At 36.2% G+C, this 20,824-nt stretch overlaps 1 protein-coding gene across 1 annotated transcript in view; it reads left to right on the top strand.

Moving 5' to 3' along the window:
• NAV3 (neuron navigator 3) overlaps positions 1–20,824 on the top strand; it is a 371,014-nt gene that overhangs the window by 305,409 nt on the left and 44,781 nt on the right. The window contains exons 23-24 of the mRNA XM_059402414.1: positions 7,270–7,353; positions 17,566–17,677. Of these exons, the coding sequence (XP_059258397.1) occupies positions 7,270–7,353; positions 17,566–17,677 (196 nt within the window). The remainder of the gene's footprint in view (positions 1–7,269; positions 7,354–17,565; positions 17,678–20,824) is intronic.

Genomic DNA, 20,824 nt, shown 5'->3' with positions numbered 1-20,824 from the left:
ATATTTGTTTTTCCCTCAGATACCCTTCCTAAATATAGTTGTTGGGTTGGGGTGGGGGTAATAGTTGACACATGATGTGACATTGGTGTCAGGTGTGCAGCTTAGTGATATGACAAATTCGTACATTATGCTACGTTCACTGCAAGAACTGGTCACCATCTTTTCCATTACATCACTATTACAGTATCATTAACTGTATCGTTTGTGCTCTGTTTTCTGTTCCCATGATTTACTCATTCCACGAACTGAGGCCTGTGTCTCCCTCTCCCCTTCACCTGTTTGTCCACCTGCTTCCCCTCTGCCCCCATCAGTTCATTCTCTGTATTTTTAGTTCTGGTTCTACTTTTTGCTTGTTCGTTTTTTTTTTTTTTTCAGATTTCATTTAAAAGTGGAACCATACGCCATTTGCTTTTCTCTTTTCTCTCATTTGTGTTTCACTTAGCATAATAACTTAAGGTCCATTTATGTTGTCTCAAAAGGCACAATCTCCTCCTTTTTTATGGCCATGTAGTGTTCAATTGTTAGTTTCTTGCATTTCCTTTCAACATTGATCTGTTTTTATAGCCATGAATACAGATATGTAGTACACACTTGCAAAGGCTTACACGTACGTGCGCACGTACACACACGCACACACACACACACAGGAGCAACCAAATTTTAACATAAGGGAGCAGTCCTGAAATTTGACTCTGTGCCATTGTTTGGAAAGGGAGCAAAAATATTTTAAAGGTGTCAGTCATTGGCTACCTACCATTTGTGCTCCGGTCATACAGACCACACTGATTTTCACTAATGTGTTTTCATGACCTTACCTCAGATACTCTCTGCAGAGCATTGGTAGGACCACCAGAGGGTGAAAATTGTTTTTTTTTTTTGGTGAAAAATCTTATACCTTTTATCCATAAAGCAATTACTCCTAGAGTACATAAACAGGTATCCCACACATCTATGGTATTATAACATCATGGAGAAAGGGGACTATTAGGAATAAAGCATCTACAATGTCTCCTCAAGGAACAATAATGGAAAAAGGAATGAATACAGAATTAGAGGAAGTAGTGGCAAATAGACAATTTTGTTTAAAAAGTGCTGATCTTAGAGAAAATGCCCAAATGTCTCCAGCTTCCCCTTGCCACATCTATGTTACCCTTAGTAGTGCTTTTTGCACATGGATGGGAACCTAAATTATATCCTATTTTGCATGCCTTTTTTTTTTCACTTCATAATACATTTTATAAATATTCTGAAATCACCTAAGAGCCACAGAAAAAAACTATATATATGGCAACTTTATTTTTTAAAAAATCACAAACAACCAAAATATCCCTTCATATGTCATTGGATAAAACAAACCATGATAAATTTCTATCATGGTTTTCTACTCAGTGGTCTTGTATGTCTATGTCAATTTGTATTTTTACACATATAATCTTTATACATTTAGAAATTCAAATTACTCATAAGTTACCTATTCACTGTAAATCATTATGAACTTACTTTCTTTACCATTTGGTTTACAATGTCACTTTAGATCTCAGAGCATATAAATCATCATAGAATTTTTTTGTTAATATTTTATTTTTTCTAAAAAATAGTTCTAAAAAATACTGCATTTGAATTTCATTCAGAGAATATGTTCAGATATTCAAAGTAACAAATTCAGATATTTGCTAATATCTGTTGATGTGCGTAATATATGCTTATATTATACATATAAATATTATATATATACATATATTATACATATACATATTATACATATGCAGGAATTAATCATAATACAGACTGAATGAAATTCTCTGTACAGAACTTTTTAATATAAGCCAAAAATTATTTTTAACCTTGTAATCCTATTGGAAGTAAAGATAAACCTTGTATTTTTTTTAGTTTATTTTGACTAAAATAGTAAAACCTTTAGATAAAAGCTTTATTTAGACTAAAAGAGTAAAAGAGTAAACCTTTTAGTTTCTGGTTGAATAAGATCACTACAATGAGCATTATTGTATAGAAGTGAAGTAGCAAAGGAGCCATGATTTTTTAAAGATTTTATTTATTATTTGAGAGAGACGAGCAAGCACAAGCAAGGGAAGTGGCAAGCAGAGGGAGAAGTAGATTACCCGCTGAGCGGGGAGCCCTACGCCAGGCTTCATCCCGGGACCTTGGGATCATGACCTGAGTCAAAGGCAGACGCCTAACTGACTGAGCCACCCAGGTGCCCTGAGATAAGATTTTAATTATTTGTTATTTTTTGAAATTTAAAGATTATTTAAGTATCTAGATATTCATTTTTTACTCAATATTTAATCACTCTATCAGGACTAAAATGATTTTTCTTAATTTGGGTTTTTTTTTTTTTAAAGATTTTATTTATTTGTTTGACAGAGAGAGATCACAAGTAGGCAGAGAGAGAGAGAAGGAAGCAGGCTCCCAGATGAGCAGAGAGCCCGATGCGGGGCTCGATCACAGGACATTGGGATCATGACCTGAGCCGAAGGCAGCGGCTTAACCCACTGAGCCATCCAGGCGCCCCTGGGTTTTTTTTTTAATTGATCTCTTAGTTGATCTGTGTTTGATCCAGGCAATAATCTTTTTATAAAGAGTCCACACAATGACCCATGTTTTAATTTTTACGTTTGAAACTTACCTGCTTCTCTACTAAAATGCTTCATCCCCACTTTGTTAAAAGGAGCAGCAGCAGGTGTGCCTGGGTAGGGCAGTCAGTTAAGCATCTGACTCTTGGTTTTGGCTCAGGTCATGATCTCAGGGTCGTGAGATCAAGCCCCATGTTGGGCTCTGTGCTCAGGGTGGATTCTGCTTGAGATTCTCTTTCCCTCTCCCACTGCTTTCTCTCTCTCTCTCTCTCTCTCTCTCTCTCTCTCTCTCTCTCTCCCTCTCTAATAAATAAATAGACCTTAAAAAAAAAAAGGAGCAGTGGTAAATTAGAAAGGTGTCCAACCAACTCACTCCTCATTTGACTGGTAAAGCAAACCTTCATTCAGTAGAATGTGCACTGAGTCTTCCCATCCACTTTTGAAGTTCTCTCATTAGAGCTTCAGAAAGCCCCTGGAGGACTCTCTATAAAGCCCTTTCTACTAGGATGTTTTTAGAAAGGAGAGAGCGTATGTTGGCAGACTGCTGTCCAACCTTCCCTGAATCAGTACCCACCTATGAACAGGAAGAAAAGAGGAGCACCCCAGCAAGCATCTGTGAACATATGGTCATATCATGCAGGGGCCAGGGGCCCTCTGGCCTCTCACCTGCCCCTCCCTACAGCCAAGTCTGATGGGGAGCATTAGTTTATGTTCGAATATATTTTGTTTATGAACCTCAGCTCTTACATATTTAGAAATGGGTACTAAGACATTATTATTTCAATTTTTCAAAGATACCACTGAATGAATATGTCACAAAACAAAGGGTACTTTTTTTTTTTTTTTCCCTTTCAGCACATATGTCTTTTAGCCAAAAATCTCTCGGGTATTATTTTGTTTAGGATTGTGTCCTATTTTTTGCTCTATTTAATATTTTTATGTATTCTGGCAGTTACTCTTGCTTTTCTGCATCTCCTTTTACAGAAAACAATTTTGTACGTTTTAACAATGACAAACACTGAAGGAACGATTTTATGATGTGTAAAAGAAATGCAAAACCTTATTTATAATAATTTCAGAATCATTTTCAGTACATCTATTGATTTTCAAATGTAAAGTCACATTTATATACATCTCCATATAAATCTATGTATATCTTTTTTGGTTGATGGACTGTCACTAAATTCTGGGTGAGTGAGTACAATGCAGGCACTTTTCATAATTTTCCATCTTACCACTTAGCAGCACAATAATTCTCTTTATGTAAAGATTCAGATTATATTATGGGATTCTAAAACTAAAGACAGTATGTACCAGAAATACCTTCCCTTAACTAATATGCATCTGTGTCTATTTTATTCCCTTGACAAACTTTAACTAATACAAGTCAGGGATTGTATCATATTGATATAATTTTGCTCTGGCTTGAAAATTATGCAGCTGGTAATGAAAAAGTCAGCAGCAAGTAAACCATGATCAATAGCCCCCATAAAAATCCACAATTAAAAAAAAAAAGTCATCGTTTTATTAAGTTTTTCAGGTAAGATCTATTGCCCTATAGTCAATTGGTTTTATTTTCCATTTTCCTTCCACTGAGTTGACAAAGATCATCACTGGTAAGAATGGTTTCTGTTATTGGTCTCTTGGACTCCCTTTCCATTAATCCAACTGGTGAGAAATTTAACCTGTATTACCTTTAAAGTAACAAAGTTAATCTGACAACCTAAGCCAAGGCCTTAGGTTTAAATTTAAATTTAAACCTTTAAATTTAAAGCAGTATTGCACTAACATACTCACAACATATTTTTCATGGAGAATAATGTGACTTAAAATGTTCTTTGGTAACTACTTATACATTTTCGTATGAGTAATTAATGAACGGCAATGTTCCAAAAATTAAAAACTGACATTGTCATAGTGAATGTTTTGTATTAACTAATAGCTACAAAATACAAGCAGTATATTTATTCAGCATATTCACATTCCTATTTTCTTTGTCATATTTTAACTCCTGTTTAACTGAGAAAATATGCATAGAAGGTAAAAGTAAAATTTCCTTCTGAGTTTATACATTCAAGTTTACATATCTGATAATAAAGTTGCACAGTTGTTTGGGAGAATTAAAATTACAATATTGAGTAGAATCTTGCATTTCTTTTAGTACATATTAACAGTGATTTCCAGCCAGAATTTTCTCTATTCTAAAAGAAAGTGAGAGATTTTATTTTAGGAGTTAGTAACCCATTGTATAGTCACAGCAGGATTATTGTTAATAACCTAAATGGAAATCAGCACAAATGGTCAATCATGGACAAATATATTATAAATCACATAAAGCAATGCATTCCAGCAAAAATCTAACCCCTGTGACATACCACATGTTTGAATCTCAGAAACACAATGTTAAGAAAAGGAAAACAGTCACAAAAAAATTGTGGCATATGATTCCACTCTGATAGTTTTAAAAATAGACAAGCTAAAACATGGTGTTTAGAGATGCAAGCTTAGTTGTGTAACTATAAAGAGAAGGAAGAAAATAATTATCATAAGTGTTACAATAATAGTGGTTATCTTTGGGGCAGGGAGAGGGGAAGACAGGAGAAAGGAAAGGGAGAACTTCTACAATCTTCTTGACGTGGCTGGTGAGTGTATGAATGTTCACTTGAGAAACCAGTGAGCTGTGCGTTTTCATTTTGTTCACTTTTAATATGGTTAATATGGTTTTATTCACTTAAATTTTTTTACAATAAAAAAGTTTTTGTATGAGAGAAAATGGAACATAACCTTATGCTAATCTCTGATATAGTAAGTCTGATGTAAGGATATTCCTTGTTGTTGGAAACATTTTCAACTACGAGATACTGTTTGTTTGTTTTTTTTAAAGAGTGTTATTTATCCTAATAAATCTGCTAACTAGCCTTGGAGTATAATTCTCAAGGTTATATGCATGTGTGTGTGTGTGTGTATGAGATTGAGAGAGAGAGAGAGAGAGCCAGCCAGTTGGTGGGACAGGGGGTGGGGAGATGGAGACAAGAGAGAGTGGAAAAAGAATAAAGAGTTGTACTGGTGGACTGAAGATTAATTGAAGTATTCTTCACAAATGATCTTTATATTGCTGTGTCAGGAAAAGAAAGGGAGCACAAGATAAGCTCAGAGCTAGGAACAAAGATGCCTTTATATGTGATACTAATGAAAGAGACTTATACATTCTAGCTGTTACCAATAATGGTATAAAATTCTTGCTGTTATCAGTAGTGGAATAAACTTCTAGCTGTTACAACTAATGGAATAAATTTCTAGTGCCCTAATTCTTGGGACTTCTGGCATCTGTCTGATAATAGTTACCTCAGCTTTTCAGCTCTACTAGAGTAACAAGGTGATGTATTTTAATAAGTCCTTTTACTCCCTTCTCTTAAAAAATTAACGTTTTGCCAAGGATTGCCAAATTTCCCCACCCTTGACACGTATAGTTTTTTACAGATGTAAGGTGTAAAATGTTCTATCATTGTATCTTTGTGAGGGCATAATAAAATTCAATCAGTCTAAGATAAGACAGGATAGGACTGGGAGAGGGAGACAAACCATAAGAGACTCTCAGTCTCAGAAAACAAACTGAGAATTGCTGGGGGGTGGGAGGGGTAGGGAGAGGGTGGCTGGGTGATGGACATTGGGGAGGGTATGTGCTTTGGTGGATGCTGTGAATTGTGGAAGACTGATGATTCGCAGACATGTACCCCGAAGCAAATAATACATTATATGTTGATTAAAATGTATAAATAAAAAATTTTTTAAAAGGCACCTGTAGGTCTCCTCCAGCAACAGTGAAAGATTGAAGCACCTCTCCATGCTTAATATTCTGTGAGTGAAGCTGTTGGATAACGGCATGCCAACAGACACTGGCCTATTCAAGAGCTGTAATATTGTCAAATACTTCTTAATCATAAGAGTTAGTGTCTTATACCTCAATATGTATAATTCCCTGAGATTTAAAATAAAACCCAAAATCCATGAAAACTTAAATAAAATGTGACTGAATATCATCTCTAGCTGGCCTCCCCGCACTTCCTTAGTTGAAGGGAATAAAGTAGAAATAAAAGCTCTCTTATTGAAAGGAGTTTGGAAAGTGAAGACAACTCTTTCTGATTCCATTCTTTGTACACACAAAAAGAGGAAAGATCGTGTGTTAGCTGTCAGCAGATGTCTGACACTTGAAAAAGAGGATCATGACAATGAAGGAGCTAACAGTATCTCCAAAGGTCATCATGCACGTATAAAAATGAGAAACATTTGTCCATTGACGGTGGCAGTGGCCTCCTCTTGAGCTTTAAGTCTAAAAACTTGGTAACTCTGAACTTTATTCAGTATTTTGGGTGTCAAATCCTCTGTGATATGCAAGTCAGAAGGTGTTGTTATTTGCAAAATACCATCCCTTTTCAGAAGTTGAACTCACATTAAATGTCAAGAGATGGAAGCGCTGAATTTAAACTGAATTTTAGAAATGACATAAACAAAGATTTACATTGAAGGAGAGTCGTCATTGAAAGCTAACCATGATGGTCTTGGTATTTAAAGAGTTAGAATACCTGAAATTAAGCATTTTATAAAATCAAGAGTTGTCATCCATCCACATAAGGTTCTGACATTCAAAAGGTGTTCCTTCCATTTTTGTTCCCAGGCTCACCTCGTAGCAGCTTTTGAGAAGAGTTTAGGGAATATGACTGGCCGGCTGCAGAGTCTAACCATGACAGCAGAACAGAAGGTATGTCCAAGAATTGCCACGGGGGGCTTGAAATAAGACAGCAAGATGCAGAGAATGTTTAAACAATGCACGAGGGGCAGCTCCTTAAACATAATGTGGCAGAGGATACATTACACCCTAAACTGGAAAATGACAAGATAATACTTTTTCTTTTCAAATTTTAAGTTTTAAAGACATATGATTCAGTTTAACCCATAGCAGAGCTCACATATCACATGCACACACACACACACGGGCCCACACGCACGAAGTTCTTCCCAGGCATTCTATTATTTTACTCCCGGTTGGACCTATTAAAAGAATACCAATGTTTAGGAAGAGAAACAGTTGTATAGAAGAAGAGTTAGAATATTCTGGGAACAACTTGTTATACAGTTGGCAAGAATTACACTCCGATAAGAATTTTCACAAACACGTGGTCTGTAAGCCCAGATACAGATGATGGCTATAGGCAGAGATGGCTGTGGAGAAAGTCTGGAGGAGAGGTGAGGACTCTGTAAAGGAAGGGGCTCACGTTACATCATCTGTGGGACAAGAGGCTGAAACACTGATCCTGAGCTGAAGTTTAGAAATATAGAACGCTAAATGAAAATTTGTGTCCTTTTGGAGTAATGTGGGTTAATTGGCATCTGGGATTGCTGTCTTTGAAAAGTAAAGTTAACTCATATCAAAAATCTTAAAATAAACTCAAAGGGTTTTATGGAAGGGGGGGAAGGAACTCTAAAAAGAAAGAAACAGGAGAATTTAGTTCATGAGGCAAACATATCAAAAAGGTTCATGTTGCCAGGAAAGAAAATGGACACTTTCCATGGGAGGACCAGTAACTTACCTCTCAGCCATTATTTTGGTAAACCTGACCTGAGACCTTGGATCAGTGTAAGAGACAGATGAAGTCTCCAAAACTATACGGAAACATTTGTAAAAACTGCATATGGGCATAATATGAGCAGACGTCCATAGTTTTCGTCTAATTTCCAAAGAGATCCAAAATCAAGAAGGCTTTGGATATTTTCAGAATCAGTACCTATTTCTGTCCTGAGAAATGGCTTCAGTTTTGTCTTCAGTTCTGTAAAGTATGTCATTAGCTTTAGAGAACTAGTATATGTTACCATTTTGTCAGTTTACCATTTTTTTAAGTTAAAAAAAAAAAAAAAAACAAAAACAAAAAAACACCTGAATGAACAGGCCAATTAAACTCAGGAGAAAACTAAATATTCCTGTACTAGCCTGGTGTAATTAGCAAGCTCTGTTTTATTCGCCCTTATCTTCATTCTCCTATTTCAGAGATTTTCCCCTGCCCATGGAAGAGAATACTGTGCATCCCTGTCAAACCTGTTCTGTAAGGGAAGGTGACAAATGCCTCTGGGGCACAGGAATTTTATCTTCATCTTTTTTTGAAGAAGAGAGAAGCCCTCCAGTTTACCACTTCACTATGTAACCTAAGAGCTCAGCAAACAGGATGACGAGGTCATTTAGGGCAGCCAAGTGGGGAAGAATATGAATGCTGGAGCCCAGGGAAGCTTGAGTATGAATCTCGGGGAACCTCTTAAGAGCTGTCGAATCTTCTTTTGCTGACCCTCACGGTCATCATTTCAGAAGTCAGGTTTATAATAACTACCTTGCAGAATCACTCTGAGCAATAAACAAGATACGATCTAAGGCCACATACAGTGGGTAGTCCAAAAAAAAATATTACCTTTCTTTACATTTCCCTCCTTTTTTCCCTTAAAAAAAAAAAAAATGTAGGTTAAACCAAATTCATCATTGATCATATGCCAGTGTCTTGCTAAAAATCATGGTTAGTATTTCAAGTCTCAGTGTCTTCAAGAAATCAAAATTAGCATTTTTTACCATCCCATATTTTCTTCGATTCTTTTGTATTTATAAGTTAAACTTCTCATAGATATTGAAAAACTATGATGCATTTGTTAATTTGTAATGCCTCTGAATAATGCCTGAGTGTTTTTAAATGTATCTGCATAATACACGGAATTTTATAACTGTGTGCACATTAACCATAAAGGAACATTGCCAAAATTATAAAATTTTCTCAGAAGATATCATGGTGCCTGAAATTGCCTTGCCATTTTTTAACTGAAAATAAAGTGATTGCATGTCTCAATCCAAGCTGTACACACACAACAACATTAGTAAGTTGTTTATTTTACTAATCTGAGATTTATAACTTGCGTACTTCCAAGGTGGCTTTGGGAATCATAAAATTAATTGCAATATGAAACGGCACAATTCCATAACAGAATCTAGTGCAAACAAGCAGAGGAATGTATATAATAAGATGCCTGAGCCTGTGTAATCGGTACCACAAAGCACTGAAAGGAGTTGAATGTCAAGGAGGCTAAGGCACAAAGGGAGATTGCTTGGCCCGTCTGTTCTCATTTTCTGACCAGAAGAGCACAATTTAGATCGAAGTGAAAAACTTTTTGGCACTGAATTCAAGGACAAATTTATTGTAAAGTTTCTTAAATTGGGGTCATGGAATAACAAAAGGCAAAACTGCTGTTCAAATAGACATTTCTCTAAAAGCTGAGGGCATAACATTTAATCATATTTCAGTAAAGTCATTTCTTTAGGGAGCTGAGATAAAAGGGTATATTGCTCTCTGGTGATCCAACAATCCTGGGAAAAAGATTAGTGCATATAGAGCAGAGGTTTTGAAACTCTGTTCTTCGAGTTCCAAGGCTCATTTGTCCATTTAATCATTCACCAAAGCTATGTTGAATTTCTACTGTGTATGAGAGATGGGTCTAGCTAGTGAGAATCCAGCAGTGAAATACATATATGTAGGTAACATATACTACATATAATATATGTATGCATTTTATTTATATACACATACACACACACACATGCTGTTTATATCCTAGTTTATAACTGGTTCTAATATAAAATACAGTTTATTTTCTAATAGGTGACAGGTTAGGATTATAAATACAGGATTCCAGGTGAGGATCAGCACCACTGAGAATGTTGAGAGTGAGGATATTGGGAGGCAAGGTGGGATGCTAACACAGGAAGCAACAAAAACCAAGATGGTTACATGTTCTTGGCTACATACTTAAATGTAAATGAAGCTGGGACTCAAATCCAAGTGACCGGACTTCTTCTGGCTTCAAAGTATGATTTTCAACAATCATAGGGCATCAATAGCCTGAAAGCTGTATCAAAATTTTAGCTTGATTTTATAGACCAAGTCCACTTCCTTGAATAGTGTCTTAAAATCTTTCCTTGTTCCCAGGTGCCATATCTGGAATCCTGGTTCTCTTACCAGAGCACTTCTTTTATACATTTATAGCCTGGTGAGAAGGAAAAGACATGTATGAATCGCTCAGGAGGCAGAAAATTTGGGGTGCCATTGGAAATATAATAATATAGTGTCCTGAGTGGGCTCACAGGGGATTACTGCATCCTGACTTTGGTTCCAGAAGTGAAGATGGCACGGTTCGAAGTAGGGATAGGGGTAGAAGACGGCATGGGTGGGAGATGGGAGTAGATGCGGCACAGAGAGGGAGGGCCCTTTGGGCTCTAGGAGGATGAAGAAGAAGAATTCCAGGAAAACGGGGGACTACATGTTGTAGAAGAAGGGGCACAGTGAGCATGAGCAGCAAGGAGGGACATTAAGGGAGACATTAAGGGACTTGGAGAAGGAAAATGTGAAACTAAGCCTAGAAAGATGTCTAGGGAATTTGGTCCTTGAAAATAAGGAGCCATTCCAAGGCTTTTGACTCTAAACTAACATGATAAAAGTTAGTTAATGAAGATCAGTTCATCAGGATTTCCCGGACAGTTTAATAGCATCCTCAGTAGCGACTGGAAGGCTACATGCTACATAATAGTAAGTTTATAAGTAGGAAAAATTGAGATACTTGTCATGAATGCTTGTTAGCTGGACAGAGAAATTGTCTCTAAGTATTGCCCTATACCTAACCTAAGGTTCGACAGATGGCGACACTTACATAGTCTGATCAAGAATTTTGCCTGGAGTGGTGCCTGGGTGGCTCAGTAGGTTAAGCTTCTGACTTTGGTTCAGATCATAAGCTCAGGGTTCTGGGATCAAGTCCCACATTGGGCTCTCTGCTCAGCGGGGAGCCTGCTTTCCCCTCTCTCTCTGCCTGCCTCTCTGCCTTCTTGTGATCTCTGTCAAATAAAAAAATAAAATCTTAAGAAAAAAAGAAGAATTTTGCCTGGATTTATGGTCCTTGTTCCTTTATTAGCACTTCTCCATCAAGACTCTTTGAGAGAATTAAAATTTAATGGCCTGAGATATCTATTACATGTGATAAAAATAACTTTTTTCTCTGCATCTGGAGTGGTACGACCTTTGTACCATCCTTGTCAGAACTGAAAAAAAAAATGCCATTCAAATTTTTGTTCAGCACTTTATTTTGTTATAGAATACCAGATGACAAAGGCTGTAATGCAAGTCATCAAAATGGCAAGAATTTTACAAGTCTGTATTTTTATGAATGAATTTTTTTCAGAACTACTGCTAAATTCCAGCGAACTTACTAAGGTTATACTCACTGATAATTTGAAGACTTTCAAATTATTTCCCTGTAGCAGTTGTGCCAGAGGCCATTAGAACATATATTGAAGTGTACTTGGTTAGTCTTTTTAGAATGTCAGAACACAGGGGCACGTGGGTGGCTCAGTTGATTAAATGTCTGACTCTTGATTTCAGCTCAGGTCATGATCTCAGGGTTGTGATACTGAGATCCAGCTCCCTGCTGGGCATGAAGCCTGCTTAAATGCTCTCTCTGCCTCTCTCTCTCGCTCGCTCTCTCTCAAAATAATTAATTAACAGGAATGTCAGAGACAACAGAGGGATATCTTTTTGTAGAAGTGGTAGAGCTCAGATATTGATCTTCATGCCAACTGTGAAGTCTGGGGTTTGCTCACTCTTACCTCTGTGAAGCTGCTTTTTTGGTGACTAGATGAATAGACGCTTAAGCATTAAAAATGAGAAAATGCAAAGCCAATCATCTGAAAATAGATAATGTGAAACTAGCTAAAAATTTCATCGAATTGGGTCTTTACATTAACTCTTCCCATTTCAGGTTAAAATATTTGTCATGTAGAAGTGTTTTTAAAAATGTATCACTAGAGGGGTGCCTGGGTAGCTCAGTGGGTTAAAACCTCTGCCTTTGGCTCAGTCATGATCCTTAGGGTCCTGGGATCGAGCACCTCATTGGACTCTCTGTTCAGCATGCTTCCCCCTCACTCTCTGCATACTGTGATCTCTCTCTGTCAGATAAATAATAAAATCTTTAAAAAATATGTATCACTAGAGTCAGAAAATATGTTCACTAGCCTTTTAGAGCAAAGGATAACTTGAATCCATGTTATTCATGGAATCAAGTTACTTGTGCTACTGGAATTCGGGGAACTTAGAGCATTTTGTTAGAGTCAGGGCTGGTTGGGTTCTTTCAGTAGAAAAATTTACAAGCTTTCAAGGCACATACATAGGCATGGAGAGTAGGACATGTTCAAAGAAGGTACAGCTAGATAGTGTAAGATTAACTGAGTGCCAGTGTAAGGAAGCAAAAGCAGGTTTGGAGCAAATTTTTAAGTCTTGCCTAGAATGTCAAATTGGTTGAGCCAAGCTTGTAGGATTTTCAGCAAGGCCTGTGTCCAGGAGAAATTTGGAAGGAGGTCAGATGTAGTTAGGAAATTAGGTTGGAAGAGCCAATAGGTTAGGGCTAGTATTATGACAAAAAGTATTTGATCACCTCATTTGAAGCGTTCTAAGTCTGACCTTGATAACTCGGTTAGCCTCAGAGACATGTACAAAGCAGTTAGAAAAGATACTGACTCCATCCAGCTTGTTTTACACGAGAAACTGTCTTGGAAAAAGCAGATGTCTGAGGCATTGTTATCTTGAAGAGCTTATTATAGGTGAATGAAATTTCAGTTTAGTTCCCACTTTTGAAAGGTGGAAAAATACCAACAAAGTATAATCTGATCATCTATTCCCAAGATCCTGTATAGAATCATCCTAGGTCCTGTCTTCTCTTTAGTATACAATGTATATACTGTATATACAGTATATAACTACTGAATTAGAAGAGGCATTAAGCCTATATCTTGATGGCATATACGTTTTCCAGGTTTTTCTTCTGAAAGTTGAATAAAGAGTCTCAAAACTGAAGTATCTTTTATTTGGTCCCCTTCAAAATAAAGAGACTAAATGAAAATATTTCAGAGTGTCAAAGGATTTTATATTTGGCTATTTCTAGAACTTGCTTCTTATTATATTTCTGATCTACTCCACACCAGGCACCCCCCGTCAGAAAAAGAGGCTTTCATAATTGTACTTGGAAGCAGCATTGTAATTTCTAAGCATTATAGTCATCTTAGAAAAATATAAATTAAGGGATACCCTGGGTGGCACAATCAGTTGAGGGTCTGACTCTGTCTTAGCTCAGGTCGTGATCTCAAGATAGTGATCTTAGAGTTGTGATATCTAGCCCCTCCTGGGGCCCTGTGCTCAGCTCACAGCCTGTTTGGGATTCTTTCTTCCTCTATCCTGCTTGGGTTCTCTCTCTAAAATAAATAAAAATATTTTTTAAAAAAGATACATAGCTTAAAAATAAATGTGAACCACCAACTGTAATTATGAAGAAGAAAGAAAAGAAGACTAGGAACAAACTATTATAAAACAATTTCTAAGTCTCAGCCAAGTTTCCATTATAAAGTGCTTTTATTAATCTTTACGTACTTACTCCTGGAAGAGAGAAAGGGAAACCTGACTTTGTTGCCATCCGAAGGAAACGATTTCACTGACTTAGCCATATCCAGACTTTCTGTTTAGAATGAATAATAACGTCACTGATGTTTTGATATGGCACTGTAGGTGATCAAACACTCCATTGTTAAAACATATGTAGAATTGAAGCTTTACATTATTCTTTGAAGGAGAGAAACACCTGTTTAACATAGACTAGAACATTTGAACAAAATCATCCCAAAATTTACTGAGATCATAAATATCAGTGAAAAGACAAAGTCTACAACAACTAAATAAGCTGAATGCATTAAATGGTCTGAAAGTGCAGAGAAGGGACATTTTTACCTGAAAGGAAAGCTAAGAGGTTTCAAGCATATGAAGATATTTCACCAGGCCTTTAATGATGAGAAAAATACTTATAGCAAAGGGAGAGATCATACGGGAAAACTCGGTGAAAGGGATAGAGTGATAGTTGGAGTGATGTGGTAGGTGGATCTCATTAACTGAAATAAGGAAGAAGGAAGGATTTTTGCAGATATGAAGAGACACCTAGTTCAGGTTTGGAGAGATTATCAGTGTTGAATTTAACTATCTTTTTAATGAAAGTCACTGGAATATCTTATAAGCCCTTACTTATACTTATCAAGTTTCCCTGAAGAACTACTAATATGAATTTGGCTAACCTAATTTTTTCATACATATGATTTTCCCAATTTACATAATGAATGGACCTGTTACCTAGTTATTCTGCCTTTGGGTCTATTGTGCCATGCTGTATAACGACTAGCCTCTTAATAGCGGTTGTGTTTTTAAAGCTACTTAATTTTAAGGGCACCTGGGTGGCTCAGTTAATTGAGGTTCTGCCTTTGACCTGGGTCATGATCCCCAGGGTCTGGGGATCGAGCCCCACATCGGACTCCCTGTCCAGCAGGGAGTCTGCTTCTCCCTCTTCCTCTGCCCCTCCCCCTGCCACTTGTGTCCGCTCTTTCTCAAATAAATAAATAATCTTTTTAAAGAAAATACTTAATTTTAGGGGGTGCCTGGGTGGCTCAGTGGGTTAAGCCGCTGCCTTCGGCACAGATCATGATCTCAGGGTCCTGGGATCGAGCCCCTGCATTGGGCTCTCTGCTTAGCAGGGTGCCTGCTTCCTCCTCTCTCTCTCTCTGCCTGCCTCTCTGCCTACTTGTGATCTCTGTCATATAAATAAACAAAATCTTTAAAAAAAAAAGAATTTTAAAAGTGATCATTCTTCATTTTTTTTGCTCAGCTTCTTTATTCTCTGTCATTTGGTCTTCTGTATCACTAATTCTTTCTTCTGCCTCATTTATCCTAGCAGTGAGAGCCTCCATTCTTCTATCTCATATTAAATGCAGTTTTCTGAAAAAACAATATTCCCTGAGCATTCCACTTCTAATCTTTTTAAAAACAGTTTTGAGGAGAGATTTCTCTAGAAAAGATTAAAGTTTAGACATTGAAATAAGTCAGCTTACTCATAAAATTAAGCTGTATTTTTTAGACCTTTGCATGAGATCTCATTCCATTTTTATTCTTTCAACCTAAGGCCACATTTTTCAGCAGATTTTTTTAATCCATAGTACGAGCACTCTTGATTTTAAATTCAAGGATGAAAATCTGATTTTCATTAAAATTTAATGTGTATTCTAGTCTATATGTTGTAAAATTACTATTTAAATTATGTGATTCATTAAGTATGCACTATAGAACTCCTTTTGTGAAGTTTTCTGGTAAAGGTAGAATGAATTTCTGTAAACATTTTACTATTGGGAGATTTATTTTAAATGGAAAATACATTAAATTTTGGAAAACTTACCTATTACTGATTGAGCAAGGGACAAAATTATAGATAGAACTTGGAGATAGTGAGAAATTATGATGAATTGGGTCTGAATTTTGTATTATGGCAGTGGAAATTTTCCACAAACATGTTATTTTTCCTTTTTGATGAATATATGCAAATTAAATTACAGTCAAATATTTGAAGATCCAGCTGTGAATCCGGGAGGTGGCTACCGATCGCTCATTATGAGATTCTTTGACTTATAAACTATTAGAAGTCTGTAAGAGGGTTTATTATTATTTTAATTATCTGTCCTCTATTAGAAATATGTCAGATATCCAGTGAAAATAGTTATAGGACATACTAGGTATCTGTTCCAAACTTGGCTATCATTTCACTTAGCATTGCCTATTTTATGTTTTTTGGGTTTTTTAGTTTTTTAGTTTTTTGGTTTTTTTTTTTTCAAGTGTCCAGGGTTAGACTAGTCTCTGGATGTTCTTACATCTGAAGATGTTTCCTCCAAAAGCAATTGTGGTGATCTTACCTTTTTAATATATTCTGGGAGATGGAGACTAGGAATAAGCTATTTACTATAGAGTGAAGAAACTGAGCCTGATTCTTTGAATTCCTGCCAAAGATGCTACAGAAAATGATGAATGACAATTTACATTCCCTAGGGATTCTCCTTCTAAGAGGCTGACAACAATTCTAATTTTTAGAGTTGTTTTGAGCTCCTCAGGGAAATACTGCCCATGCTGAAACAATATTCTACTTCCTTTTTTGGAGAGGCATATATCCTATCTTCTTCATTCTTCCTTATAGTCGTTTCTGACAATTCACTTACATAACTGTGAAAAATCATGTCTATGTTCATTGGGACACATCTTTAAGTTATCTTGAGTTCAATAAGAAAAGAGATGTTTCATAACAATTTGATGTGTAGGCTACCTTTTTTTTTTTTTTAAATAAATTGGTATCATTTAAGGGCTGTAGATTGCATGTACTTCTATTCACTTAAAAAAAAAAAAAATTCCCATGTTGCTTTGGCTTGGTAAAATTGGGTCTCCATACTGGGAATATTACTGGATGAAAAGTATCAGAATCTAAGATGACCTTGATTTGCCCAGCAGAATTTAATAAGATGACGTGTAGTTAAGGCAAGGTAGGGATGAGTTCCTGCTTTTATACTTGAATATAAAGAATCAGTTCCCCAAGGGCAATGTAAAGGAGACAAAATCTGAAGTCATTCATTCAACAAGAATTCAGGGTTTCCGGCTGACAATAAATGCCATGTGAGGCACCTATGCAATTCTGCTCACTACTCTCTGATCTAATCATGGTGGTATTAATAAGTGTGGTATCAAATGTGCAGTGTGATGTCTTGCTTTATGTTGCATTGGTCAGCTTTAGATGCTACCCTTTGAAAGGAATAAAGACTATTCAGATCACATTTATATGAGAATAACTGAGACATTTTTCTAAAATTCTCCTTTACATTTAGATAAATAAGAAGTTGTTAGATATGACTTGACAAGGTCAGTCAGGCATCCAAATCTCCCCAGACATTAGTACTACATAAAATGAAACCCGTATGATGATGAATTATGAACAAGGACATTTTACTTTTCTCTCTAGGCATTAAAACTTCTAAATTCTGTTTGTTTCACAGGAGTCTGAACTTATAGAACTAAGAGAAACCATTGAAATGCTGAAGGCCCAGAATTCTGCTGCCCAGGCCGCTATCCAGGGAGCACTGAATGGTCCAGACCATCCTCCCAAAGGTATATTTAGAAATACTGCCATTTTTTCATTCAATATAATAAATACCCATTTTATTTTATTTATTGGTGTGAAGCTGCTTTTACTCAGTGGCACTGCCTTTTATAATGAATAAGTAGGCCTTAATGCAGTCAAAATGCCAGAAATTAAGAACAATAGATTTCCTTATCAATAATTTTTTAGTTAACCTTAAGGAATTTGCCTCTATGCACACAATTTTCTCTTTGATTTGGTAAAAGTGGGGTGGGGGAGGTTGCTTAATGCATTTATATCTGACTTCAAGCAAAACACACCCTGTAAGGAGTCTGAAAATCTAGATCTGTAAACAAAAATAAAATAATCTATATGGTGAAATATCAAGTAATAGGTATGAGGAAAATATCATTTGGATGGAGGCAATAGACAGGTGCATATCTTACAGAAATGTTAAAAACAGTAAGAAAAAGGTCCAAAAGTCTGCTTTTCATTATTACTATGCTTCATCAGTTCTCAACAATAATAGGGGCACCTGGGTGGCTCAGATGGTAAAGTCTCTACCTTTGGCTCAGGTCACTATCTCCAGATCCTGGGATCGAGCTCTGCATAAGGCTCTTGGCTGGCTCAGCGGGGAGTCTGCTTCACCCTCTCCCTCTGCCTCTCCCTGCCTGCTTGTGTACTTTCTCTGTCTCTCTCTTTCAAATGAATAAATAAAATCTTAAAAAAATAATAATAATCTTATTTACTACCATACCTTCCTTAGTTTCCCACTGAAGAGATGCTTTGTATTCATGTCATGTCATTTTTTTTCTTTGCATAGGTTCTACTTATTCATGTCCTAACTCTTGACCAACATACCAAAAAAAAAAAAAAAAAAAAAAGGCTTTTCTATACCCTGAATGCCCTATCATGTACTTTCCCATTTCCAAGTGAATCCTGCAGCCATTTTATGGAATCTTTTAATGTCTCCAAAATTCAGTCACACTTCAGACCTCTGGAATATGGCTTCTCCTACTATCAAACCAAAACTGTTCTCTCCAGGATCCATAATGACTTATAGGACACAAAATCCAGTACAACATTTTAAAATTCTTATCGTATTTGACGTGTAAATAGCATTTGATATTGATGTCCTACTATACTACCCGACACATTCATCTCTTCACACTCTTAGTTTTTCTCTGGATTCTTTGAAATCTCTTTCAAAGTTTTTTTCTCAGGTTCACTCCTTTGTGTCCGTTTGTTAAATGTTGGAATTAAAAACCCAGTCCTCAATTGACTTCCTTTAAGATTTGGTACACGGTTATGGACATTGGGGAGGGTATGTGCTTTGGTGAGTGCTGTGAAGTGTGTAAACCTGGCGATTCACAGACCTGTACCCCTGGGGATAAAAATATATGTTTATAAAAAATAAAAAATTTAAGGGAAAAAAAAAGATTTGGTACACAGTGAGTCTGTTCATCCTCTCTAAAAGTCTGTACAAACTCATCTAATCCTCTAGCTATAATTATCATTTATGTGTTGATAGCTGTCAAATATATCTCTCCAGGCCTGGCTACTCTTTTGAGTTACAGATCTATAAACCTAGCTGCCCCAGAGAGAGCTGTCTTTGGTCATCTTTGGATGTCTGTTTGTCACACTAAACTCAACATCTCCAAATTTGAACTTGTCATCTTCCCTCTTAGCCGGCTTTGCCTTCAGTGTTCCTTGCCTCAGTAAACGGTACCTCCGTCCTTCTATATAGCCATAAATCTAGATGTCATTCATAAATCCTCTTCTCTTCATTCACTAAATCGCTAAGCTCTATTGATTCTACCTGTTAAATATCTCTCGGATCTGTTCCCTTTTCTCTGATCCTCCTAACACCATCTCTCATCTCTCCCCTGAACTATGACCATAAACTCCTAAAGCCTTCCTGCCTTTCATCCTGCACCACTTTATATCATTCTGAAACCAAAGCTGTTGTCAACACCATATATATATACAGATGTCCCGTTACCCTTAGGATGAAATGCAAACTTCTTAACATGACATAATCTTTCTTCACCAGCTTTGTTCATTCAGCAAATATTTATTGGCTGCCACTTACTAGCTAGACACTGCTTTAGACCGTATTCTCTGCTTTTTTGTCATGTTGTATATTTCAGCTACCCTGAACTACTTCTAATTCTCTAGAAGTTCTTTTTGTGTTCTGGTTATATCTCCTTAAAATTTTCAACATAAAAACTTTTTGAAACCTTATAAGAGTTGGACTAAATATGCCTCCTTGACCCTTAAGCTGGATGAGGTCCCCTTGTGATATCTTTCTGGAAATACTGTGCTTCTATCCAAATTTGTAGTATACTTTGGTGCCTTAATTTATTTAAGTTCAGTCTTTTCTGACCAATGGTAGGGTTGTTTGTTTTTTTTTCAATCCAAGTGGCCATGATGATGCCTTATGACACAAAAGGGGCTTATTTGAATTTCGATTTTAAAAATGTAATTTTTTAAAAACTTGAATTTAAATTTTAGGGAAAAAATTATATAAAGTGAGATATACTTAAATTGAAGGAAAAACTAGTTCTCTAGGGGCTACTTCTGTTAAGAATTTAGCAACTTTCCATGTGGGGGAGTTGATTTATATGCCACATGGAAAATTACTGCATATTTAAAGCTTATCTTAGAGCTATAATAAAGCAGCTTATGTTCTAAATCTTCATGTCGTAAATAGGTCCAGAAGGGATTTTAAAAGGCTTAATCCTTTCTTTAATGCAGTATAAGTCACTGAAGTAAAACTTTCTGGAAGGATTCTTTTTATTGTAGCCAACAGGTACCCTTGTATACCTACTGGAACTGAAAAAAAGGAACTCCTCTGCTGTATGTGGGAGAGACACATAAAATAAGCAAGATAATAACAGTTAATATTCAAATTGGTCAAGAAAGATTTAAAAATATTTTTACAAGATTTAAAATGCACAGAAACAGGAATTATAAATGTATATAGGATATTTAGATTAGGTTTATGTAATATTAAAACTTCGTATTCAATTCAGTGAACACAAACTGATTTTTACTATATTGACCATTGATGTAACATGGAGAAAATAAAGTCTCTTGGACTAATTATGTTGTTTTCCATTGGTTATTAAGGTGATTGTATAAGCTATAAACTTACAGTCTGAAATCATATTGAG

The sequence above is a fragment of the Mustela nigripes genome, chromosome 6 (genome assembly GCF_022355385.1).
Source record: "Mustela nigripes isolate SB6536 chromosome 6, MUSNIG.SB6536, whole genome shotgun sequence".
In the NCBI taxonomy this organism is placed as follows: domain Eukaryota; kingdom Metazoa; phylum Chordata; class Mammalia; order Carnivora; family Mustelidae; genus Mustela; species Mustela nigripes.
This window is presented reverse-complemented; position numbering and strand designations above follow the sequence as displayed.